This window comes from Pelobates fuscus, chromosome 2 (assembly GCF_036172605.1).
Source record: "Pelobates fuscus isolate aPelFus1 chromosome 2, aPelFus1.pri, whole genome shotgun sequence".
Lineage (NCBI taxonomy): Eukaryota > Metazoa > Chordata > Amphibia > Anura > Pelobatidae > Pelobates > Pelobates fuscus.
In genome coordinates this window covers 408930534-408957788 of record NC_086318.1, presented here as the reverse complement: position 1 = coordinate 408957788, position 27255 = coordinate 408930534, and the positions used below count along the sequence as shown (strand labels likewise).

Genomic DNA, 27255 nt, shown 5'->3' with positions numbered 1-27255 from the left:
CTACAGTACAATCTCCATAACACTAACCTAACATCTCTACTACAGTGCAATCTCCATAACACTAACCTAACATCTCTACTACAGTGCAATCTCCATAACACTAACCGAACATCTCTACTACAGTGCAATCTCCATAACACTAACCGAACATCTCTACTACAGTGCAATCTCCATAACACTAACCGAACATCTCTACTACAGTGCAATCTCCATAACACTAACCTAACATCTCTACTACAGTGCAATCTCCATAACACTAACCTAACATCTCTACTACAGTGCAATCTCCATAACACTAACCTAACCTCTCTACTACAGTGCAATCTCCATAACACTAACCTAACATCTCTACTACAGTGCAATCTCCATAACACTAACCTAACCTCTCTACTACAGTGCAATCTCCATAACACTAACCTAACCTCTCTACTACAGTGCAATCTCCATAACACTAACCTAACCTCTCTAAAGCTAACCTAACCTCTCTAATACAGTGCAATCTCTCTAACGCTAACCTAACCTCTCTACTACAGTGCTATGTCTCTAACACTAACCATTTTAGTGCTGCAGCTCAGTGCAGGAAACGGATGCCCTCAGTTGCGGCTCTGAACGATAGAACTAGATTGGCAGACGGCAGTGCTGGTTCTGCTGCTGAGAGAGTGGTTGCAGAAAAATCAGCCCTGATCTGCAGGTTTTCTACCGTATCAAAAGCCTGTTCTCCGAATTTGGACGAGGAATCTTCCAGCTCCGTCGCCATCTTGGATTGCCTGTTCTGTCGCAGCCTAGCTGTCAGGGCTCCCCTTACCGGTCAGCGAGCGGTGTCCTCTCCCCTTGACACGCCGCTCGCGTCCTCCTCTCCTCCTCCCAGCGGCAACATGTCTAAAGCTGCACGCTGGGAGCCGGAACTAATATCAGTACGCCGGGGTCACTCACGTGACCCGGCGTTAAAGCTACAGCACAACAATCACAGTGGGGGGTATAGATATCCCCCACGTGTGTTTGTTAATACTGATTGGAAGTTATCCAATCAGAATTAAGGCAAGGATTTAAATACTTACCTTTCCTGTCTCTCAGTGCCCTGTTGTGGCCTTTGCTTACTAGTATTGATACTGAACTTGTTTTTCTGGTTACGTACTCTCTGGCTTGTTAATCTGACTTTGTGACTTTCTCCTACCCTTTGACCTCGGCTTGTTTCTCGTTATACTGTCTTCTGGTTCCGCTTACTCGGCTTGCCTCCTAACTATTCTTTGTGTGCTTAGCCCGGCCACTCTAAGGTCTGGTACTGCACCTTTTCTGTGTGTGCGTGTGTGTGTGTGTGTGTGTGTGTGTGATAGCGTGTTGGGTTCCCAGAATCGTGACACTAGCTAATATAGCATCAATGTGTACAGTTCACTCGTTTTGTAGGTACAGTAGTTGGGATTAGTTGTTTTGTTTTTTTTTCTTTGTAAATTCGATAGCATTTTCTTTGATCTTGGTTTAGCAATGCTAATCCAAGATCAAAGAAAATGCTATCTAATTTACAAAGAAAAAAACAAAACAACTAATCCCAACTCATGTACCTACAAAACAAGTTCCAAATATGTGAGCAATGGGAATTGGGGCACAACACATTTTAGTTCTGATCCTGGTGTCTGCTAACTGTCTTTGAAATACATACACTAAAGGACCACTATAGCCACCCAGACCACTTTAGCTCAATGAAGTGGTCTGGGTGCCAGGTCCCTCTAGTTTTAACCCTGCAGCTGTAAACATAGCAGTTTTAGAGAAGCCCAACGGGTGGGGGGCCATGAGAGTGAGGGGGACCTAATAACCCTATAGTGCCAGGAAAACAAACTATAGTGGTCCTTTAAATGTCTTGGTAAAAAAAAAAAACACAAAACATAGCACTTTTCAAAAATGTCGAATAACCCTCTCTCCCCTCGCCCACCCCCCAAAAAATGCAACATGAAAGCATAAGTAAACATGATAAGAAAACATTGGTTATCTTACTGCTTTTCATTTTAGCTATTCTCTGAAAACAATTCTAAAATGAAAATATTTAACGTCTTTTTCTTTTATTTATTTATTTATTTATTTCTCTTCTTTTTTTTTTTTTCTCCAGCACCTCGGGTTAACATCATCCTTGAATACAGAATAGTAATTCATAAACATTTAATCACGTTTTAGGATACAGTTACACAGCTTGCACGAGATACATACGCCAGCAATTTTGCAGAATGATATCTATGGGGGGGAAAATGATGAGTCCAGCAAATTTAATGTTGCTGTTTCATTAACTGAAAAGTATTATCCTAGCTCCCCCACTGTTGCATTGTTTTTTCAAGCTGTACAATTGTCTTCATCAGATCTTCATCTGTCTATGTGAGTCTTAGAGGGACATGTTCCTGACTCATACTTTTTTATCAAATCCCTCTGGATTCAATTAGTTAACTCTTCCATTGTCAAAATAAAGTGCCTTCAAATGTAAAAGTCCACTACAGCGATAGACATCTTTACAGTGTCAGTGTTATGGTGTCACCTTGTTGGGCTCAGAATGATTCACTTTACCCATTTTAGCACACCGGATTCACAGGCTGTCACACTAATTGGAAATGTTTGTATAATTGAAGAGACATGTTTCAGCTTATGACACCATAGTACCTCAAATTTTATATATGGTTGCTCTTAGCGGGTAATATACTAAACTGACAATGTGACACAGCTCAATGCAGTATAATGTATTGATGGCATGTTATGATCTATAGGGCCACGCCACCATTACACATAAATAGTGACAAAAAACATTGGGAAGCAAATTTTAGAAGAAAAAAAAAACCCGCCAAAAAACTAAAAGTTTCTGCAGCATTAGCTACACCAATCGCCATCACTGATGTCTAATTAAAAAAGAACTGACATGTTTGTATGATTTACAAGTTGATAGTGAAAAAAAATCGTCTCAGTTCTAAGACTGAATTTGAACTGCACGTTCTCATCTCAACAAGCCTTGCCTCTCCCTCTGGACAGACAGTATGTTTAAGCCCATTCGGAGTATGACTATTGTATGGTTTCACAGTCATGTGAGTGGTATGGTCCAAAGCACAGAAAGTTATGTATCAATATTAGCAACAAGCTTAAGGGAGGAGGAAGACTAGATGGCGCTAGCAGCGGGAAATTGCACACCTCACCTGATCAACGTAATAAATAGAGTTTGAGACCCAAGAGTACCCCATGTCCTAATGGACAAATCCATGCAAAGTGAACTTACAAAGGCTCGTATGAACTAGCTAACTGCTAATGGCTTGGCTGTTTTGGTCCAAAATTGCAATTCTCTGGTACATTCCCTCTAACTCCCGCTTTAGTAAATAAAGTTGCCAGTATGTACGAGAATTGCAAACAGTGGTCCTAATCACTCGGCACTTGGATTGGATGCAAGTACAGTGCAAAGCAAAAAAACAGATCCAGACTGTTAGGAGACTGATGTTTGAGTTGTTTAAAAAAAAAAAAAAAAAATATATATATATATATATATATATATATATATATATATATATATATATATATATATATATATATATATATATATATATATATATCCCTAGAACTAAAGACAGCATTATTTAATATGGTACATCTTTTATATTAGATCTTAGGTTAGGGCTAGTGTTAGGTTAGTGCCAGTACCGGAACTACCACCAGTGCAGCGGCTGCAACTGCACCACGGCCCATTGGGTGCCACCTAATGGCATTGCTGAACAGGGGCCTGGTGGAGTACTCCAGCCCTTTCACAGCACAAACGAGCCTCTGTAAAATCTGGCAGCACGTGAGGCCGAGACAGGAGGAGGCACAGGAGGGGGGAGAGCAATGAGAGCGCTGTCTCCAGCCACACACTCTCATTATCCTCAGCCAGCAGTATGACCCAAAGAGAGCCACCCTCCTGCACATAAAAGGTATATTACCAGGATGGTGGGCAAAAATAGAAGAATGATGTCAAGTGTCTGTATTTGTCAGTGTGTGGGTGTGTATGTGTCAATGTGTGTGTATATTTTAGTGTGTATCAGTGGGTTTAGGAGAAGGTTCTGGAGTGGCCATCACAGTCTCCTGATCTTAAAATCATTGAGCCACCAGGGGGAGATCTCAAATGCACGGTTCATGTAAGACAACCAAAGACTTTGCATGACCTGGAGGCATTTTGCCAAGACGAATGGGCAGCTATACCACCTGCAAGACTTAGGGGCCTCATAGATAACTATTACAAAAGACTGCACGCTGTCATTGATGCTAAATGGGGGCAATACACAGTGTTAAAAACTAAGGGTATGCAGACTTTTGAACAGGGATCATTATTTTTTTTTCCCTTGTTGCCATGTTTTGTTTTATGATTGTGCCATTCTGTTATAACCTACCGTTGAATATGAATCCCATAAGAAATAAAATAAATGTGTTTTGCCTGCTCACTCATGTTTTCTTTAAAAATGGTGCATATATTACCAATTCTCCAAGGGTATGCAAACTTTTGAGCACAGCTGTATTTCATGTACAGGAAAAAAAGTTATTAGAATAGTTTACAATGAAGGGTTAGTTTATTGGATGACAATTGCAGAAGAGGAAGCAGGGTGGGTTACCAAGGTATGGGTTGAGAAAGTTATTTACAGTTGAATTGATATGCTTTCCAGAAGAAGTGAGTTTTTAATTATCTTTTGAAGGAACTGAGACTGGGTGAGAATCTAACAGCAGGGAAGGAAGTTCAGTAGGAACAGCACAGCCCTAGAGAAGTCTTAAAGGTGGGCATCAGAGGTGCTAATACGAACAGAGGATAGACGCAAATCTTCAGCAGAGCGTAGGGGCCTGGACGGGATATACTTGTGTATTAGTGAGGATAGACAGGGAGTAGCAGCGGGGCAGACAGGAAAGTGAGCGAGTGACTAGCGCAGAATCCAGACTGAAGCAGGGAGAGCAGAAAGAATTTAGTGTTCACAACTCTCTTGAGAATCTTGGAGGCAAACAGTCACCGCAAGATAGGGCAGTAGTTGGATGGAGAATTAGGGTCAAGGTGGAATTTTGTAGAATCAGGCAGATGGTTACCTGCTTAAAGGGTGAAGGAAATATGCCAGAGGAGAGGAAGAGATTGAATATTTTAGTGAGGGGCAGAACAATAGCAGGAGACAGAGAGCAAGTGAGATGTGAGGGAATCGGAATGAGGGAACAAGTGGTGGGGCTGGAGCAGAAACCTCTTGTTTCGTAGAAGGTCCAAGGGAGCATAGAACGAGTAGGAAGCAGGATTGGGTGAAGTATTGGTAGGGGTGGTATAGAGAATAGAGATCTCTCTATGGTTTAGTATAGGCTTAGGATTTCTTCATCATTTAGTGGCACTGCAACATACATATCTCAGCCTGCCCTAGATTGTTTAGAGATATTCTATCACTTTAACTCCTTTTTCGATAATGATATGCTCATGGAAGAGATGGGGAAACAGAATTGCACTGTGTCTGTCTCCTTCCGTACATCTCCTATGCTATCATTATAGGGAGCAGGCTTAATTACAGTAGTTGTTAATAGCTGCAGCAATTTAGGGGGCTAACTCCAACTAGGGGTCCCTATTCTACACAGTGTCATTCAAACTGTGCATTACAAAAAGATAATGCATCTGCAACATCACCCATTATGCAGCATTGTTTTCAGAATATGATCTGTCATTTGCAATAACAAGCAGCACATGTTACATATGCACAGATGAATAAAAAAAAATTGGTAAGGAGTTATTCCTGCAAAGAAATCATATTAGTTTTATGTATTTCGTATTTATTTTGAGCGCCAAAAACAGTCAAATTTTTTTTTTTTTTTAAAAGATATGATTACCAGTATATAATGATGCGCAGTACATAAGAAAGTTCTCATTACCCATCTGGTTCAGACACAAGTTGAGCCGATACATTAGTTACTGCACTGTGACTGAATCACATATTGAACATAGATTTCTTACGTTGTAAAACGTTGCCACTCTTAAAGATTAATCAAAATGTGTAAAGTTCCAACGAATAGCTGCCGGCAATCTTATATCCCTTATAATGGGAATGTATTTGTAATGTAAACAATTCAAGTTAAATGTGGAAATCAATAATACCTGGATGTTGTAGCAAGCTTTCTGAATGACGTGTTTATGAGGCTGAATATCATTTTCAATTCCCATTGATTTCACCTCTGCACCAGAGATGCATGCGCTAGGCATAAAATACTTCACTGTTGCAACGGGATTCCAATTGTTTGGTATCTCTAGGTCGGAGCCAAGTTCCAGTTTGCAGGACAAGCTGTGCGGCTGATCGTAACCTTTAAAGAAGAGAAAATATTCTGATGAATGGCGATTTAAAACACAGAGCAATAGGAATATGTCACTATATCATAACTGACCTCTTCACCACAAAGGTTGGTCAATAGTAATACACTATTGCTAAAATGTAATGACACAGGCTTTCATACACTATAAACTGTTTTTTACAATATCAGTATGACTACATCGCAACTAGGAGCAAGGAGTGGTTGGCTATGATGTTCTAAATTCTGGTGGTGAATGTGGCATGATTAAAAGAACACCACTATGATGTTAGGAATACAAACAAACATTTCTAACGCTATAGTGTTCCCCTATCTATGAAGGTGTTCACTCTCCCCCTTGAGGAATTTAAAAGGTAAACTTTACTTATCCCATGGAACGCTGGTATCTGTGCTGCTGTTCTGCATCCCTGGCTGAGATCATCAAGAATTATAATGTCTGCAAATCCAATGCTTCCCCATAGGGAAGCATTGCAAAGCTAGTGCGCATGCATAGCAAAACTCCGTACTCTAGGTGAGCCATTTGATCTATAACCAAGTTTATAGGCAGAAGCGCCTCTAGTCTCTGACAGCCAATAAAGGCTTATCAACCCTGCATTGAAAACATTGCCTGCAACATGGCAATATTTCTGGGGGATGGCACCCAGATGATTTCATGGAGATTAAGTGGTCTAGGTGCCTATATTCCAGTTTACAGAATCTGTAGTGTCATTTTCAGTGATTGCCTGTTTTGTCATTACTTAATTTGTCATAGTCCCTCCAGATAAAAAGTCTTGTATAGATATAATCTATAAGATAATGTATTATCTTATCACAAAGAAGACATTAGTTTGGGGACTTTATTTTAGGAATATTCTTTGATGCCCTCCAACCTTTTATCCTTTACCCTCTCTGACAAGTCTAGACATATGTGGAACTTAGTGCAAGAACTTCATATTTGGTGACCAGTTATGAGACAAGGATAATTTGTAAATCATATATTCTGTAATTCCATATATCTGTCCTGTGTACCTATAATCAACAGAACTTCCAGCTAAAATGTTATATACTGGCTTTCTGTTAGTAGTTCATAATTAAAAAGTATGTTTTTGGCAATAATAAATAAATAAATAATGGCAAAATAAATCCCTGGATTTTGAATGTCAATAAAAACTTTTCATTTCTTCCAACACACACATATGCCCTAACTTATGCATGTGTTGGAAGAAATTGTCTACACAAGTGCAGTGTGGTTAGGGAAGATGCGGGGGGAAGGAGACGGGGAGTGTGGAACAATCAATCAGAAGTGTGGTGAAAACAAGGATTGCATATTTTTTAACTTTTATGGCATAGGAATTTAAATGACTTTCTTTTATACAGGCTTAATATGCTGCACAACAGAAGGTTATTGTTCCAACATCTTCAGAAAGAGGGGGTGGCGGTTGCCTGTTTACAGGAGACACATTTTTGTGCACACAGACCACCAGTTTTTGGTTTGTTAAAATATCCTGCAGTATATCATCCCTTTGCTCCGAACAAAACAAAAGGCGTCAGCATATTATTTCATGCAGACTGGGTGTTTGTATGCACAAAGGAATTTAAAGAGGGGAGAACACTGGTCCTGGTGGTAGTTCTGAACAGAATAGAGGTGACGATAGCAAATTAATATGCCCCTAATGCTAATCAGATTGAATTTTTACGGAAGGCATTTGTTAAAGTAGCAAAATTAAAGGTTGGACAGGTATACATATGTGGGCATTTTAGTTGTGTCCTTGACTCGAAGATGGATGCTTCAGGTGTAAAAGGTCCCTCCTCTAGCCAAACGTCGATGGGGCTGAAATTAAGTAATCTTCTTGTTGAGTTCGGGTTTTATGATACATGGCGTTCTTTATATCCAGAAGCTAGGGATTACACATTCTATTCAAAGGTTCATACTCGATACTCTCGCATCGATATGTGCTTGATTGATGCATTATCTTTGAATAGTTTGAAAGAGGTTAAAATTGCCCCTATCACCTGGTCCGACCACGCCCTGGCCTGCTTCACATTCTCTACTTTATACCCAACGAGAGGAAGAGGTTCATGGAGATTGAACGGGGGAATTGCTGAAGGACATAAGGGGCGAATCAATAATTCACACAGCCATGTTACCTTTTTTGGGGGGAAATCAGTATGCACATACATCCACAACTAGTACGTGGATGGCTCACAAGACGGTGATATTATTCATACAACAAGGGGCGCGTAAACAAAGACAGTAATCAGGAGTAGAATCACCTCATAAAGGAACTGGCTGCCATGGAGGCCATACATAAGCAAAATCATAAGAAAATTTGGGATAAAATGTAAAAAATTAAGAAGGAATTCGATAAGTTGAAACAGAGGTTACAGAGAGGCAAATGAGGAAACTTAAACATACTTATTATTCACAAGGCAGATAAATTATTGGCCTCTCAGGTGAAAAAGCTACATTTACAGTCAAAAATTTAATATTTGGAAAGATTAGATGTAATCCATTACAAATGGTGGAAGAATGTGGATCTTTTTACGAGCAACTGTATCATTTAGAACAAGATAAAGAGGTGGTACAACCCACACAGCAAACAATAGATACATTTAGAAAATATACTTAGAAAATATAAACTTGCCACCGATAACTCTTATACAGGCAGAGGCGCAAGCTAGTCCGTTTACAGAAGAAGAGGTCCAAAGGGCATTACTTAATACCTCAAGATATAAAACACCGGGACTTGATGGATTCTCTTCCCCTTCTTATGTCAACGTTTGTGAGCTTCTAATTCCTCATTTGACTGCCCTTTTTAATAACATTGTCAATATGGGCCACATACATCGGTAGATGTTAGAAGCGAATATAATCACTATCCCAAAACCTGGCAAACCTCAGATTAGTTGTGCGAATCTCCGCCCGATATCTCTGCTCAATGCAGATACAAAGCTTTTTGCCAAAGTTATGGCTCAAAGAATAAAGCCTCTACTGCCAGAGCTTGTGTTACCAGAACCGACAGGTAGAGGATAATACTAGGATGTTTTTAGATTTAACAGAAATTATGAAGAGAGAGGAGAGGCTGATCGTAGCACTTTTTGCCAAGAAGGCCTTTGACCCCCTACATTTGCGGTACATGGCCTCGGTGGTGGAAAGATTTAAACTACCGGCTAGATTTATGAATGGTATTTTATCATTGTATTAGGACCCGACTGCCAGAATAGTCCTTACAGGGTTTGTCTCACGGAGGTTTTCCATTACAAATGTCTCGATGCAGGGGTTTTCCATTACAAATGGGTCAAGGCCTCTGATTTTTATTTTAGCTTTAGAACCCTCTATCCAACATATAAAGCAATTACAGGAAATAAAAGGCCTTGAAACTCAAATCGGTTCTCAAAAAATTGCTTTATTTGCGGACGACGTCCTCTTCCTCATTACTCAGCCACTCACTTCATTGCCAGCGATAATGAAATTACTTAAACATTATGGAGATGTTTCCTATTACAAGAGTAATCTCGTTAAGATTCAAGTCTTGCCGATACAGTTACCTAGAAGCATTAAGGAACAATTAGCCGCAGTATATCCATTTGAATGGAGAAGGGACACATTAATGTATTTGGGAATTCAATTGGCTACTTCCAAACAAAAGATGGTGGAAGACAACTTTGGTAGTTTACTATCTGAATTTCAAAAAACATTTGATCACTGGAAGGACGGGAGAACTTCCTGGCTGGGCTGTATAAATTCTGTGAAGATGATATTATTGCCTAAAATGTTATTTTTATTTTGCACCATACCTATGTGAATCCCAAAATGTATTTAAACTAGATTTCAGAGGTTAATCAATGCCCATATTAGGAAAAAAAAAATCACTGAGGGTTTAATTTACGTCTATGTGCTATGCCATGATAGAGGGTGGATTGGGCGTTTACAATATTTACAAATACTATGTGGCATCAGTCATGGCACAAATGGCTGACTTATTAAAGCAAAAGGATACATCTTTATGGTATAAAATAGAGCAGGCGATATTGAATCCCTATCAGATGATGGATTTGTTATGGGTGAAGCCTCGGGAACAACCTAGGTGGCTCAATCTGTTCGCTACAACGTATCTTTCCATACAAATGTGGAGAGAATGGGTACCAAGAATGGTGAAATTGGAAAAATGTATGATGTATGCTCCACTAGGGAGCCTTTCATATTGTTTAGATGATCTATGTTTAGGTCATTGGAAAAAGAAGGGCATCAAACAAGTGTCCCAACTGTGTGATCATAAAGGTATGCAGCATTTTTCTGATATACAGTTGGAATATGGACTCGATCGTAGAGAAATTTTTACCTATTTGAGAGTAAAACACATCCTTACGCATAAAAAGATCAAGGGGGTAAGAGAGGATTAAATAAGTGGCTTTGGGAAATTCCGTTTGGGAAAAGTGAAACAGACAAGACTTTTATCACTATGCTACAGAAGTTTGATAGAGGTGGGTAGGCCCTCTAAACTACCTTATATGATGAAATGGGAAAATAAATTGAATTGCACTATTGAGCCAGCCCAATGGCAGTCTGCAATGAGATTTACTAAAATATCCACGCACGTCTTAACCACATAGAAGCTAAGAATAAAATTTGGATGAGGTGATATTTAACGCCCCAGCGCCTCTCTTATATATATATGTAGGAATAACATCAGCATGTTGGGGATGTAATATGGAGGTGGGCTCTTTGAGCCATATCTTTTGGAGTTGCTCATATTTGTCTGCTTATTGGTTGTCAATCAAAAGTCTGATCAAAGAGGTAGTCGGGTATGAAATACCATTGGTACCAGCTACCTATCTTTTGCATATACTTCCCAAAGAAATCCCTCAGTTTAAGGCGACATTGATTATTCATATTTTTATAGCGGCTGAAATATGCATAGCTGGGATGTGGAAAAGTATACAAATTCCTGATGTGCCGAAAGTTATTGGTAAAGTGTCATATACAAAAGAGTTTGAGGCTATCTCCCATAAACTCTCCAATAATATTAACCGGCTTAATAAGAAATTTACCGGTGGGCCGTCGGCACCTGGGCCCGGGGAGACATTCGGGTGAACTGCAGCGGCAGGGAGAGCTTGGATGGCGGCGGCAGGGAGAACTTGGATGGCGGCCGCAGGGGGAGGAGGCTGTTCTGTCTCTGTTCCACCGCCCTCGCGTGCTACTTAATTAGACCGGGGCTGGAATATGACGTCATATTCCGGCCCCGGTCTCATTAAGATGCGCGCTGGGGACCAGAGACAGAACAGCCAGCTCCCCCTGCGGCCGCCATCCAAGTTCTCCCTGCGGCCGCCAGCCAAGTTATATATATTACTCAATCATCTGGGGTGGCAAGACATAGCCTTACATATTACATGCAACAATATATGGCGCAATGACTTATGGGGCTGGCATAGATTTTTTTTTCCTTTGTAACCCCAGTCCGGCCCTGCTTGTGTTCACCTATGTACTAATATTTCTGTCAGTAGTGCAGGTGGAGACTATAACATAGCAACGGATATCTGCAATGCTTTTTTATAGAAAGGTATGAGAGGTCTCATATAATTTACTTGAGATTTGTTCATGTATCCTCTAAGCACCACCACACAGGCACACGCTGTACAAAAATGTTTACGATCATGTGGAAGTATAGTTTCTCCTGTAAAATCACACAATAAGATGGCGGTTTATCTATCAATTAAAGTAAACAAACAAATAATAGATGTACATTAAAATTTGCAGAACTATGTTGCATTTATAAAATACCCCTTCCTGTCTTACTGGAGATTCTTGGCTGACATCAGCATATCTAATGGCTAGTGTAGGAACTCACCTATTGAGGCTTGCCTTGACGTGGCAGGTGAGCTCATATATTCAAATGGCTATTGGAATAAAACTAAAGAGCCTCCATTTTGTTTAAATGTATATGGGGATTTAGGCCACAGCGCGTTTAACGTTCTCTTTGTTTTTACTATGTTGCGTTTATGTTTGTTAACTGCAGACTTTGTTATATTTTTTACTCTGAACTTCAACAAAATCTCTGTATCCAAACTTTACAGATTACTTAAATAATTGAGGATTTTAGAACCACCATAAAGTCACAACACACAAGCTTAAATAATATACAGGCAATACAATGAATTGGGATTTTTTTGTCTCTAATTGTTTTGTTTTAAGGGTTTTGCAAGAATCGAGAATCTGCAGTACATGGTCTAAAGATATATTTACTAGTATTTTTGTCTGGTAACCGGTCAATCTTCCACACGACAGCCTTATACGCGCTTTCGTATTTTGCTGTTCCAATAGTTACTTGTATTACGGGTTCAGATTCTATTTCATATGCGGATCCAAGACAGGCTCTTCTGTTCATTTTTGTTTTCAGAGACCTTTGCCTCTGAACTGAAACAGTCCACAGTGCTTTCATCCACGGTTCTGGAACTGGGAAGTGGATGGCGATATTTTCGCAATAGTGTGTAGTGTTTAAAAATGAAGAAGCTACATCAGTCGGGGACATATTTATAAAAGCTTGGAGTTCTACATAGGCTCCCTGTACTATTGCTGCAGTTTTCAGAGAAAAAGGAGGCTCTTGTCCATTTAAACAAGTCTTGAAGCGCATTAGCTCAAACCTACAGGCATCAACTGGGGTGAACTTGATGATCCTTGATGTCTGAAACTCCTGACTTCTAACACACTTGTGTAAATGGCACTCACAAATATTAATCCAGGTTTTGTCATTGTCCTTTTCAAAGTAGTTTTTAGATATTTTTTGTAAATCGGCATCGTTTAATGTTAAAAAACATTCAGTGCCACTGTTTATAAAACAAAGGCAAAATACCTGACAAATAACAGTACTTCCTGTAAGTCTTCCTTCTTTGTTGATCTCTCCCCAGAAATTGTCCACTAGTTCCACAACCATTTTTGGCTCTTCGTAATCTTTTCCAGGTTTTGATACTGGAGACAATAGCATAAATTCCTCTTCTATTGTTGTGATAAAGTCCAATAAGTCACTATAATCAGTAGTTCCCAGTTTTAACATTTGCTCGACTTCTGCCTCATGGACAACTTCAGGTTTTGGATTATATTTTCTTTTCTCTACGTATGTTATGTGTTCTATTTTTACAGTGTGTATTTTATCTGAAAAACCTAAGTTCTCTAGTTTTGGATCTGAAAGCCTGCAGAACTGATGGAGCTGAAATTCTTTAAATGGTTTTTCAAGGCCTTTTTCATAGAACATTTGCAGTATTCCACCTGCTATAACCTTTAGGTATATAGGTCCCCACTGCCTAGAAGACATTCTGTTCTTTTTCTCAGGAATCCTTAGCATGAAAGGCCACCCATCTCTTCTCTGACTTCGAAAAAGATTTTGTGGAAGAAATGATGGGCCGTTTCTTTCTGAACATACAGGTAGGTCTGTCAAATTGACAGGTGCATCAGTCTTTAAGTGCTGAAGTCTTTCACAGACATAACCGAAAGAACTCTGGTTTAGACTTTTCTGGTTGTTTAAAGTTACCTTTTCAGATGAGCTATATTCCTGTTTTTTCTCCTTTTTTTCTGTGTACTTTGTTATGGGCTCTTGAGATGCCGGAATAATGTCTGTGACATCTTTATTCCAAAACGGACTTGAAAAGGCACAGTCACTTTGAAAATACTGAGAGTTTTCCATTTGAAGGTGGTGACCCAAATTACTTTTAGACTCTATCGTGTCATTCAAAAGTGAAGATTCTGAAACAAGCGAACTTGAGGATAACGGACTATTTGGCATCACACTGTTTGCTAATGTGTTAGGTACCTCTGATAACATCTGTGATATTTCTGCAATAGGATAAAGGTTGGAGGTACCTCCTTTTGGAGTGCAAGGTGTTCCTGGGAAATCTATAATGGGTGTATTGTTTGGAGGACCTGGACTTAAAAAAAAATCAATCACAGGAGAAATATGAGGAGTTGTAGGGTTAGAGGAAGGAAGGCTCGTTATCTGTTCATTTGATAGGCTCAGTTTAAGGCCACTTGATTTAGGAATATAGATACCATCGTGAGAAAATATCTGAGATTTCTGCGGATGTTGAAACAAATTTTCATCATCAAAAGTCACCCAACTCTGTGGATTCGTTGAACACATTTTCTTTATTAGGAAATTCAAGATTTAACGTTTTGTATTACCTAAATGGAATAGAAAAAAAAACAACATTAGAAATCAGCGACCCCTGGGACTTATTTCCAATATATACAAATCTACACATGCAAAATAAATAATAAATACATTTTCAAACAATTAACTCACAAAGTTGACTTAAAACTGTAATTTAACATATTATTTATTTTAGAACAATTCATATACAGTGGTACCTCTGTTTACGAATTTAATGAGTTCTCCGGGACATTTCTTATTGCGAAACATTTGTAAACCGAAACTCGGTTTCCCATAGGAATGCATTGAAAACCAATTAATCCATTCGGGAGGTCAGAAAAAAGTAAAAATGAGCTGGCATGGAAACCAACCCACAATGCAGAACACACAATAAAAGGCATGCAAACGGCAAAGCTCAGCTCCCTACCTTTCCACCACTTGAGAAATGCACCAAAAAAGTTCAACAAAAGTCCAAAAACCACTGCAAAAAAATTCCAGAATGGCTCCAAAACTCAATGTAAAAGTGTCTCCAACACCTCCAACAACGCCACACTCAACGCCATGTGCTACCCACAGACTCCACCATGCACATGGGCTGCGCTATAAACCTCCCAGGTGCAATGCATCCTGGGGAAACTGGCTTTGCATTGCGAAAAAAATTTGTAAACCAAGGCATTATTTTCAATGGATTTTCATTTGTAAACCGAAAATTATGTTAACCGAGGCGTTCGTGAACTGAGGTACCACCGTACTTTAATTTCTTACAGTTAATATAATCAGTTAATTTGTAGTCTGCAAAGTTTGCAGTTTACTTAATTTGAATAACATATTATCAGCTGTTGGAGTTTATTTTGACCGTGCTTTATATTTAGCAAGCTAGCTAGCAAACAAGAAGAGTTTAAATGCAATTCTCCTCCCTGAAGCAAAGCGTTTCCTACTCGTTTGTTCTCCCAAAGTGCTGAAATCCTTTCATAATTACGTATCATTTATATAGAGTTTAAAGGGATGTTATATATTCATAACTCGGTTGTGCCACAGCACAGTGTATGTATTATGGAAATATAATTAATTTATAACCTGACAACAGTGCACATTTGGATGTAAGGCTTAAAATACACCGCATAACAACGTATCAGTAATATGTAATGGAAATTGAACACGCATAGTAATGAAATGCCCTAGACGTTTTATCACAAAAAACACTTCTATCCGTAAACATCAGCAAGCTATTGCAGCATCATTAATGGTTAGAAAGCATTTCCTATATAAAGCTTTTACATTTTCTTAAAGCCATAATGCCAGCGAATTCCATTAGATTAATTCACACAGTCGCAAGTTGACTGCAACAAACTAGACAAAACTAGATAAAACGTTATCCGTGCAGATGTTTGTTTGTTTTTTATTTTATTTTTTTTACGTTACCAACAAAATATTTTTTTTTTACATTTAAATTAATTTAATGCAAAGCACATTTTAATTCATTATTTTGCATTTTTAATCAGATAAATACAATTTAGTAAGCACTAAGGAGAGTGATGTGATTGCTTTTTTTTTTGGAAACAAGTGTTGCCTCCAGTAGGGAACCCTGCGCTTACCTGGGAGGGGAGAAGGTCTGTTTTTGTAGTTACCTAAAGAGAAACTGGATATTTGCACAACTGCATAATCTGATTTAGCTGGTTATCCCTCATCAATAAACACACCAATAAAAAGGCACAATACGTAAAAAATTTTTTGGAACGTTCCATTCACAACGCAAAACCAGCATCAACTCCATATTTAGAATACATTGACATCCAGTTACTGTTTGACTGCTCAGAGAAGTCCATGACTACGTGTAGGCATGATGCCTATCACTTATAGGCACCACATACCTGCAATGTCCACTCCTGCTACCCCACTACATACGTATTATTTATTTCATTAAGATACTTACAATGAACCTGATCCTGGAACACAAGGGCACACAAAAAATATATATATATAACCAAAAGACCCTTTCTTGTAATGCTCGAGAAGAAGATGAGATACAACTCACTCTGGTCTATTGATATAGCTTTACGAGACACTCAAGGAACAATATTGAAGACATTGCATTAGAGAATGATGCCATTCCAGGAAAAAAACCAAAATGATGACTGCCACACATTCCATGGCTTGGGGATTACTTTATTCATCTCAGGTCATTATGTAAGGAATATCACAGCTTCTCAAGCAGCATTCATAGCTAACACTCAAATTATTTATACTTTTTCATCAAACACCCCAAAAGAAGAAAGAATGCAGGACGGCATTCTACGTCCTTGGTGGCATTCATGGTTGTTAAAATGGCCACTGGGTGTGGCTTTACCGTAGGGCCGAGCAGATGCAAGTCACAGCAGCTCCTGCATTTTATACCGATTCTTTGCTTACTTGTGGATAAACAACATAATCTGGCTTATCTGGTCCACTACATGCCAGAGGACATTGTGGTGGCCACAGAAATACTTTTTGTGTTGCCATTCTTGATGAATAGCTCAATTAACCTCTGCGACCTACAAGCATGTTTGTTGCGGGGGAGAGGGCCACTCTCCCGCCCCCACAGAAGGCTGAAAGCTGGCGTTTGGGCTCTTATCCACCCATCCCTTTGGACCAGCCGGGGTCATCCCGGTCCCCGAGAGACTGTCTCCATGATCAGTGGCACCTGCACCAAGGAGGGCTCTCCATCCTGAAAATGGCAGACGTGGCAGGTAAATCTGTGATGGCGGCACAGCCAGAGACCACCATCCAACAGCTGAACCGGATTCTCACACCTTTCCTAAGGTGAATGGTGGAGAGGCAGAGGGGCCCAGCAACAGAGCTACGCCACTACTCACCAACCGATGTCATCGCAGACTGTAAGGTGCAGTCAGGATTTCCTACCTGGTCCCTCCTCATCCCTGCCGGCCTGCATGGCACTCCTTCCTTCCAGCTAAAACTGCTGAAGGATCGGGAACAGGCATGGGATCGTACATCTGGTGTGCACACACCCCACTTCTATCTTCTCTCAACACGCATCATGCTGGACTCACTCCTGTCCTGCCACTGGCCTTGCAGGTCGGGTGTTTGTTGAATCTAAGCTGTCTGAAGGACTCGCTCATGTCTTAGGCTTCACTCAGTAGACGTGGCTCCTGTTAACCTAAGTGTCAACTAAGCTACCTGTTTTATTCCTTCTTGTTAATTCAGTTCTGCACTAAGTACCTCTTATTCTAAATGACTAAAAATGTGCTGTTTACAACATGTACACATTCACTGATGGAAATGTTCTCCTCTCATGACAAACTTTATATGTCTGTACCATTATTTTGCTATAAACATGCTCAACAAAATGAAAGAATTCTAAAAAAAAAATGGTACACTGCATACCTCTCTCAGATCTGGCATGACCATCCCAAATTCAGAGTCCCGTTCCACCATGCAGATCTCCCATCAAAGGGTATGAAGCCACCACTGGATGTCTTCTTTATTAACCCCTTAAGGACCAAGCTTCTGGAATAAAAGGGAATCATGACATGTCACACATGTCGTATGTCCTTAAGGGGTTAAATATCCCTCTGTACATAGACAAAGCAAAAAAAGCGGAACATGATGTGCACTTACAAAACATCAAATGAAAATCATCATACAAAGTCCTTCTAATGCTCCAAAAATCTTGTAATCCAGAGCAGGGAGGACAAGTAAAATAGCCAAAGATCACTGGATGGCGATACAAAATGTTCATTTTCTGACTTGTAAGTGCATTTCCAGTGGTGGTATCATACCCTTTGATGAGAGATATGCATTTGTGCCTAGTAAATCGTGTGAGTGCATTCATATATACACTCAACTGTGTTTTTTTTTTTTTTAGCAGTACTATTCAACGTGTTTTTTGATAGTTTAATTAAGTATTGAAAATTTGGAGGCATCTTTTCTCTACAGTGATTTAAGTATAAAGGGATAATTTTGTATTCTCACTGGGTTGTTGAGCTGTTTGGTTGGATATTTCCTGTTCCACCATCCCTGGTTTCTTCTCTAATGTCCCACATTTGTTGATGCAATCCTAACTAACAACATCACAGAGACCAACAAGCTCATGTATGTCAAATCACGTATCCTCCAATAGCTTGACTACAACTAGTCAAGGTGTACACACAGCTGCGGTGTAACAACATACCCACTCTAGATCTAACCAGAGCCGAACAGCACTGGCAAAACATCTGTGAGAAAGAGACATCACATAACACCAAGGCCCAGTGGCTTCTAGACCTGAAAGCAGACTATATGCTTCCAGAACAGGAACCAGTCACCATCACAGTAGTTGATATCCAACAACTAGTAGCCCACATAAGGAGTTGGTCAGCACCAGAACATAACATGATCCATACCTACTGGTTAAAGAAATTAACAACGTTGCATAAATGCATATCAGCACCAATGAAACAGCTACTAGCAACAGACTTCTACCCTGGCTAGCTAACACAATACTGGTCATAAAGTGGTCATGGACCCTCACATAGGAACAACACCATCTAACTACCAACCAATCACTTGTCTCCCCACAACATGGAAGGTCCTGCCAGGCATCATAGCCTCCAAGACTGATGAGCATCCAAGTTAGTACATGAGCAAAACTCAAAGGAGGATTAGAAATAACACCAGAGGCACAAAACACAAACTGCTGATAGACCAAGCAGTCACACAGGATTTCAAGAACAGACAGACAAATCAGTGCATAGCCTGGATTAGCCATTAGAAAGCCTATGACACAATGACAAGGTCCACAACACACTAAGAACCTTCACCACAAACTCAATGGGCTAGTGGATGACCTTCCGATCATCCAAATTTTAGACAAATCGCAATCCAAATTTTAGACGAATTGCAATTAATTTTAAAATGACTGCACAAGTCTAGGTGCCATCAAACACACTATTTATTTTTAAATAAAATATATGCATGAATGTTTAAACATATTTCAGGCATAAATTAATAGAATACATGCTCGTATTGCTGTAAGTAACTAGGTTATGGTTCTGATTGAACTGGGTTAATAATATGTTAAACAGGTCAATGGACTCTCCAAGCACCATAACAACTTCAGCACCCTGTAGTGGTCATAGTGGCATGAGTGCCCTAGCACAACAGTTTGACAACTTAGTTTGACAATATTAGATTGCAAGGGAGCACAAACACCTGTGAGGGTGCAAGTAAAGTTATTAGCCCCTTTGTTGTTTTGGGCAATTAAACAGAGGAACCCTGAGGCTTTAGATTTCCATTGTATCACTGATACTATAGCAGTCCCCTATTTGACTCTATCTAAATGATAAGATCATAGTTATATGCTACAGAAGTTACGGTATATTATAGACAATCATTATGTCGTGGTTCTTATTAAAATAGATGTCAGTTGAAAGAGATAATTTTGTATTGTTTTGTGCAAAGCATTAATCATGCTGTATGGATATTTGTATATAGTGTAGTGCTGTGTTGCATGATGGGCAATTAATACCAACAATGTAATCTTGTTTTCTCCCTGCGGCAAATCTCTCTGCCTGCTAGCTCCAGAGCCTCACGCTTGTAATTACATACGCATAATAACTGGATAAAGCAATGCCCTCAAACCAATGTATCTTTGCATTGCAGTTATAAACCGTGCAGAGCAATTTTCAGCATTTTCCTTTTTATATTATTGTTTCTCCATAGGTAGTAGCACCTTTCAAAATATTAATAATGTGTATAACGTGCAATAGAACTGAATAATGCCCATAACAACTCTATTTGCTGTCTTTAAACGGGTCTAGTTCCTAAAGAGAAACCTTTACATTTTAATTTTGAACTTTTAAAGTCGGTATCAGCAAACACTATTAATGTGTGTGGTTTTGTGAATATGTAATACATTTATATAGACCCTCAGAATCCAGTCATATGTACTGTCGTCTTGAATAATATTCTTATTTCTTGATGTTCGTGTGAAGGTATTTTGCATTGATTCCAGGAGGACTGCACCCTAGTTCTGTACATTAAGTCAGTTTGGGGAGCTGAAGCCAAACACACTTTAATGGGGACTCATCTCAGAAATGTTAATGTTTTGGTAATGAGTTATGACATAGATGTTTTGCAGTCTGGATTGTACATAGCTGGATTACCCACTAGGTGTGCACTTGGGGCATGGAATCAGAAAGGGGCCTAGCCACAGCACCCTCATGTAAATACATATCTGTGTCATGACCGGGCCCTTGTTCCTTGCTGCAGTGTACAGGAGGCATTGGGGGGCCAGGGAGAGCGTGGTCTGGGGGGCAAAGAAGAGTGCTGCAGACCACTTTAAGTGCTCCTTCAAAGTTCTGGAGCTCAACGAGTTAGTGAGAGCACAGTCTTAAGTAATTTTAGGTTGCTCTCTACCTCATGACTGATTGCTGGACCAGAAAGAGCAATTACAGTGGCCCGCACCGATAACAGGTGCAGACCACACACTTCCATGCTCATCAATCAGGGATCCAGGATCCCTGCTGCACCACCACAAAAAAAGGACATCTGTTGGACCACCAGGAATAGTACCTCCCACTTGCAAAAAGGTTAGCAACAGTGGTGCAAAAAACACATGACAGACATGATGCACAACCTGCCAGCACACATAAACAATACACTCAGCAGTGCACACATATTACACAAAGATAGCAGACATAAAAAAATCTATGAGGGGGGTGGCATATGGAGCGATACTATGGGTGGTAAAGTATAAAACACTATGCGCAGGGCTCTAGGTGGGGATCCCAATCAGGCAGCCTTCCTAGGTAGAGAGGTATTCTAATCTAACTCTACTACTGTGTCTTTAAGTGTGCCAAGCTAGCTAGTGTTAATTACTAAACTTGTGCGAGGTGTAAAATTTTGGTTCCTCTGAAACACTTCAACAGAAATAAAAACTTTGGGTAAACAGAATTTAGTTCATGTCGCTGTCCATGTTGGCCAAATTTCAGTAACAAACCATATCCAGGAAAGCCTTTCAGACAGCCAAAACAGCAGAAAAAGGGGGACTATAACTGCACTGACGTAAAAATGGCTACATTATTGCCTGGCCTAATGACTACGCAGTATCAGCCATTTTGCAATGGCAGAAGTGAATTGACAATATTTTATTATTATATATCTGTATTATAAAAAAACAGGAGGTGGTAGAATGTTTTAGAATGATTGATTGCAATCTTTTTCCATTTGCTGTCTTGAATGATCAAAAACGGGGACCAGTAGTCATTTTAAGTCCAAAACTGAAAGGACTAAACCAGTGGGGAGTAAACCAGTAATTCTTCTGCAATGCTCAAGTATGGTTAACACCTTTTTGTTGTCTGACTGAATTGCACCCTTTACTACAAGATGTAGGATGTTTGTAGAACACACAAAGCTTTGGCCACGTTAGCAGCTCCATCGGTGACAACAAACCCAACGAGCAGTTAGGTTCCTACCTGCTGTCACAACCATTCGCCTAATTGGTGTCAATAGTCTGTTGAAGTGTGCTTTTCAATAGATCGATAGCCCTGCTGTCTGAGAGATCGATAGTCCTTCTGTCCTACAGATCCACTTCCAGACAGACATTTTGGTAAAAAAGGACCTCTTTCACTGCCACCACCCCACCCAGGCACCAGGTGCTACAAGCAGTGTGCCATCAAGGAGAGGAAGATTGCTGGCCACTAGAAGCAGCTCCCACTGACCTAAAGCCTCAGCCAGCTGCTCCTTCACTAGGAGAAATTGGGAATTCGTTCACCCAATCTGCTCAGATAGGGCCAAATTGCAGTTGAGTCTGAAATAAATCTCCACGTCTATTAATTACGGTTGTGGCCAAATCATATCTGCGATGTGTGTTTTATACAGAAACAAATGTTGTCAAATGCATAGTAAACTTTTGATGACACAAAAAAACAACTCCCATTTAAAGAAATAGTTACTTTATTTTAGTTTACGAGGACTATTAACAGATGAGATTAGCTTCACTGACTGACTTTTCCCAAGCAATGAAGCAACCAATTCAGCCACCATCGCTCACTGACTAGCAGTATACAACGCTGCCCTATACTGCAGCTATAGCAACTAGCAACTATAAATCAACATAAAATGTAACAACTATAAATCGACATAAAATATAACAACGATAAATCAACAAAACTATTGTGTCAGATTGTTACTTTAAGATTATTGAACTGTGATGCTAGTTATATACTGAAAAAGTTTTCAAAGTCACAACATCTGCTAGGCATTTAAAATCTTCAACTTTAGATTTAATTATTCTACTTATTATTGCTTTATTCTTATACAGCACTGATGGCTTACAATTAAAAACAACACGTTTAGAATACCAATGCTGCTTACAAGTGATTTTGCAATTTGTTACACCAGAGCTAAATTTTGTTAAAATTCTCGCTGCGTACAAAAACCTCACGCCCGCCACAAACTATACAAAATGCAATTTTAAGGAAATATCATTTGTGTGGGTCAAAGAAATGAACCAGCTGTTCTTATAAAAATCTTCTCTTTATAAATTATATATTACAAAAAATATTTGTGAAACGGGTTGCAGTGTGTACAGAGGAAATTGGGGAGGGGGTGGGCAGGGAGATGTTATCTATTGCTTAGTCTAACATTTAGGAGAAATCAGTCCTTAGAGTGAATCTCTGTAATAGACAGTAAATAAACCCCTACGTATATAATTACGGTTTGTTCACTGTCGTTTCTCCACTAATGTAAGCATTCTAAAGGAGCTGAACCTACGATGTTTGAAAAAGCAAAGTCTTTAACAAACTATCACGAATACTTTATGTAGTGACTCACTAAACGGTAACTAAATTAGTTTTTTAAAAGCTCTAACTTGTCAAAAATGAAAGCGACAGTAATGTAAAAAATAAAACTTATGGTTATTTGTATGCCAATTCACTCCCTTTAGATGGTAGCACTTTTGTAGAGTCCCAACCTGAAATTAATATTGATTTTATTGAAATGTTTACCACTTGCTTTGCCCAAACATACCAATTTAAATTTGCAAAGGATTCTTTTATCCTTTTCTTTCTGTAGTAAAACTAAAAATCTATATTTATTTAACTTCCATGCTCTGGTTAAACCAGTGATATGCATAAGTCATATAATAATATAATAATAAATTAATGGATCCCATCTGTCTGTCACATGATCTCAAAATATATTGTATTACACCTGTTTCTAGTAGTCAATTATTAGATAATATCTATACCAGGGGTGCATAAAGGGTAGATCTTCAGATGTTTTAAAAATACAGATTCCATGATCCTTTGTCATTCTAAAGGCTTTCTAAAGGCATGCAAAGCATCATGGGAGTTGTATTTCTAAAACATCTGGGGATCTACCTATTGGATACCCCTGATCTATACCATCATGAGAACCAACATGCTATTAAAACAAGTTGGGAATTAGGTTTTGGGGTGGACTGTAAAAAATTTTTTAAAATAAGCTCTTTATCAGCAAGCACCTCTTGGTGAAAAATGCTTAAAATGTTTCCTCTATCTGTTTGTGCCTTAATGTTACTTTGAAAAATTAAATAAAAGTTAGCTTTTTCCTGATGTCTTCTGTAGCTAATTACTCCTGAAACCATGACTTAAGTGAAGAGTGTTTCTTCTTTATGCGCTTGTAAAAAAAGAAAAATAATCCCAAACTTCTGAACATTCTCTAGAGCACCATAAATCCACTGTTTTAAAAATTAAGATTAAGACACAGTCACGACTTTGCCAAATCCCAGTGAGTGGGAAGGAGAACATAGGTCAGAGAAAGCTAGTGTCAGGACAGTGTTTAGGAGATGAAGCCCAATATGCAGACAAGGCCGTAGCTCGATCAGGAACGCAATACAAAAGGGTCAATACAAAGAATGGTCAGGGAAGCCAGAGGTCAGGACAGGCGGCACAGGTCGTAGTCAGGAGGCAAGTAGGAATCAAATATCAAGGGATCAAACAGGACAGGCAGTGACGGTATTAACACAACAGGAGCAGAGTATAACTGAGCAAAGAGTCAAGGGTTAGTGGACTTTAAATAGGGAATAGTCCACTTACTGTAGCTCCTCCTTCATTCACACCCCTTCTTTGGTTTCTGCCTCTTGTCTCTTTAACCCCTTAAGGACCAAACTTCTGGAATAAAAGGGAATCATGACATGTCACACATGTCATGTGTCCTTAAGGGGTTAAAAGACCTTGCTACGGCGCGCGCAATATGATTCTCCCAAACCTCTAGATTTAGTGCAGCTGTACTCGTGAGGCGGCAGTGTCTGGAGGAAGACAAGCGGCCAGCGTTGGTGGCTGGGCAGGCCTCACTGCACACTGAGTCGCGTTCCGCGCGGCATCTCTGTGGAGAGAGACGCGTTGCAGGAGCGCAAGGTAAGTAAGCTAGCGAGTAGGGGCCTGACAACTGGGGAGGCCAGTGGCAGCTGTAGAGATATGTCGCTCTGATGGAACAACCATAACTCAGATGTTACACAATTCTAGACTGTCAGGATCATCAGTGGGTTTTACACAATATTGTGTATTTGGGTCTGGCTGGGATCAAACCTGAGTTGCCTGCATCCCAGTCAGGATCCTTACATTGGGCTCCACACATCTTTGACTGTTTCTACATGTTCTTGGTATCCTGTAGTCTGAGCCTGTTTGCCTGGGATTTGCACACCTGTTCCTGGTTCCATGATTATTGGCTGAGTCTTCCTATTTAAACCCCGCAAGTCTGGTCCTCGTTGTCAGATCGTGTTTCCTGTTCTGTTTGGTTTCACTGCTGTTTATCTGACTCCTGGTTTTGATCTCCTGCTCGTCTACTGTTTTCGCCTGATTGCCGCCAGCCCTGACTTCTGATTCTGTTACCGACTACTCTTCTGGATTTCCCTTGTCTGTACTGCGTTCCAGGAAGCACTGGTTATTTCAGCCCCAGTGCACTGTGTCACACCCTTGGGGATTTCTGTCCTGAGTCCCCTCGGTCTGTGCCGAATTGCAAAGGGTGCCTCAACTCTGCCTGCTGGACTCCCACTCCAGGTAAGATCCCTGACATGGACGTCAAGACGAAAAAAAATAAAACATATGAAATGCTGCTTGGAATTTGCCAAATGGAATGCAATAGACACAGCAAATATGTGGAAAAGTGTTCTCTGGCTTGATTAGACACCGATGAACATATTGTCCTTTGTAAAAAATACCTTGTGTGATGCAAAGCTTGGTAATATCAGTGAGGTTGTTCCGTGTCTGGAACAGAGGGACTGGCCGGGATTGATGGCAAGATGGTTGAAGCCACATATAGAGCAATTATAGAGAAAAACCTGTTTTGTTCTGCATGACACCTGAGAGAGGTAGATGTTCACCTTCTGTAGTGGGGATTAAGGGGATCACCTACGGAGTGTTGAGCTATTCATTTCACCACTATTAGTTGTACATAAGTGTTTGTTAGATGTTCACCTTCCACCAGGATACAAACACAGTCACCATTACACTGCAGTAGTTTAAAACCAAGACCCCCAGTGTTCTCAAATGGCTAATTAAAGCACAATGCAATAGGGAATCTATAGAGAAACTTAAAAAATGCTATTTACCAACTTTAAACATTCAGTCAGATAGAGTGTGAGACCCCAAACATGCAATACCAATTATTGACTCAGGTGTGAGTACTTAAGCAACCAACAGAAATATGAGGGGGGGATATGGAGAGATACTATGGGTGGCAGAGTATGAAACACTATGCACAGGGCTCTAGGTGGGGGTCCCAATTAGGCAACCTTCCTAGGAACTAAGGTGTCCTAATCAAGCTTTGCTACTGTGTCTTTAGGTGTGCCAAGCTAGCTAGTGTTAATTACTAGACTTGTTCAAGTCTTGAGAAGGTCAAGTAAGGAACTATCTGGCTATCTGTAATATGCTTAATGTTTGATAATGATGAGATAATCTAACTCTTACCATACAGGTTTTTAGGAGGTTCGAGGATGAAGATGACACCACAAGACCAAAGATAATCATGCACAATAAGGAGACATAGTCATCTATTGTGTTCTTCTAGAAATGATGCCTGTTCTCACCAAACGACAGGAAATGGTAGAAGAAAGACGGCCAGAGATTGGCAATTACACAAGACAAAGTGATCCTTATTTTGTCTCATATATATCTTTTGATTGCACTGGCACGATGAATTCTATCTTTATGAAAAGCTCAGAAGTGACAGAGCTGCTTTAATTTTAGCTGTGTCTGTCTACAACATTTGGCCATAGTCCAGGAGGGAAGCAGTGGCCTTCTGGTTCTCAGAAGCTCCAGAGCCATAGCTTTTTTTCTGTAGCAGAATTGAGATATATGGTCCTGAGCAGTGCCTTGTAACGATGTGTGCCATAATTCCCACGGTTTCTAGTTTATTATGGTATGAGCCACAAGGAAACTATGCTGATTAGTATCTCTTTTTGCTGCCTTTCTGCCCCACAACTCAAAGTAGGGGTGTAGCCTCCTTAGCTAATAAAGATATGCAAACAGGGATCCTTGTAAGTATGTTTTTTTCAGTAACTCATCCTGGATAATAGAATGTAAATTTAACAAATATTGTATATAATATGATGTTGTTCAAGAAACATTCCAAGCACCAATGTCCTTACCAGGGTTGTGTTGCAATAAGTACCCTTTTCCCCATCTTCCCATCATATTTCTAACAGCAGTCAGCAATTTAATAAAAAAACAAAAAACAAAACATATCTCCAACTACAATACAATAAATGATTTTATCTGGCATATTCACATCAAATGAGTTCTCATAAACTTGCACAGATTCTCTCATAGATTTCCATGATAGAGTCTCTTCTGAAGACATTCAAACA

The 27255-nt window shown here is 39.7% G+C and overlaps 1 protein-coding gene across 1 annotated transcript in view; it reads right to left on the bottom strand.

The window, feature by feature from the left end:
* STON1 (stonin 1) overlaps positions 1-27255 on the bottom strand; it is a 102034-nt gene that overhangs the window by 13231 nt on the left and 61548 nt on the right. The window contains exons 2-3 of the mRNA XM_063443939.1: positions 12533-14461; positions 6101-6303 (exon numbers count right to left, since the gene is read on the bottom strand). Of these exons, the coding sequence (XP_063300009.1) occupies positions 6101-6303; positions 12533-14420 (2091 nt within the window). The 5' untranslated portion in view covers positions 14421-14461. The remainder of the gene's footprint in view (positions 1-6100; positions 6304-12532; positions 14462-27255) is intronic.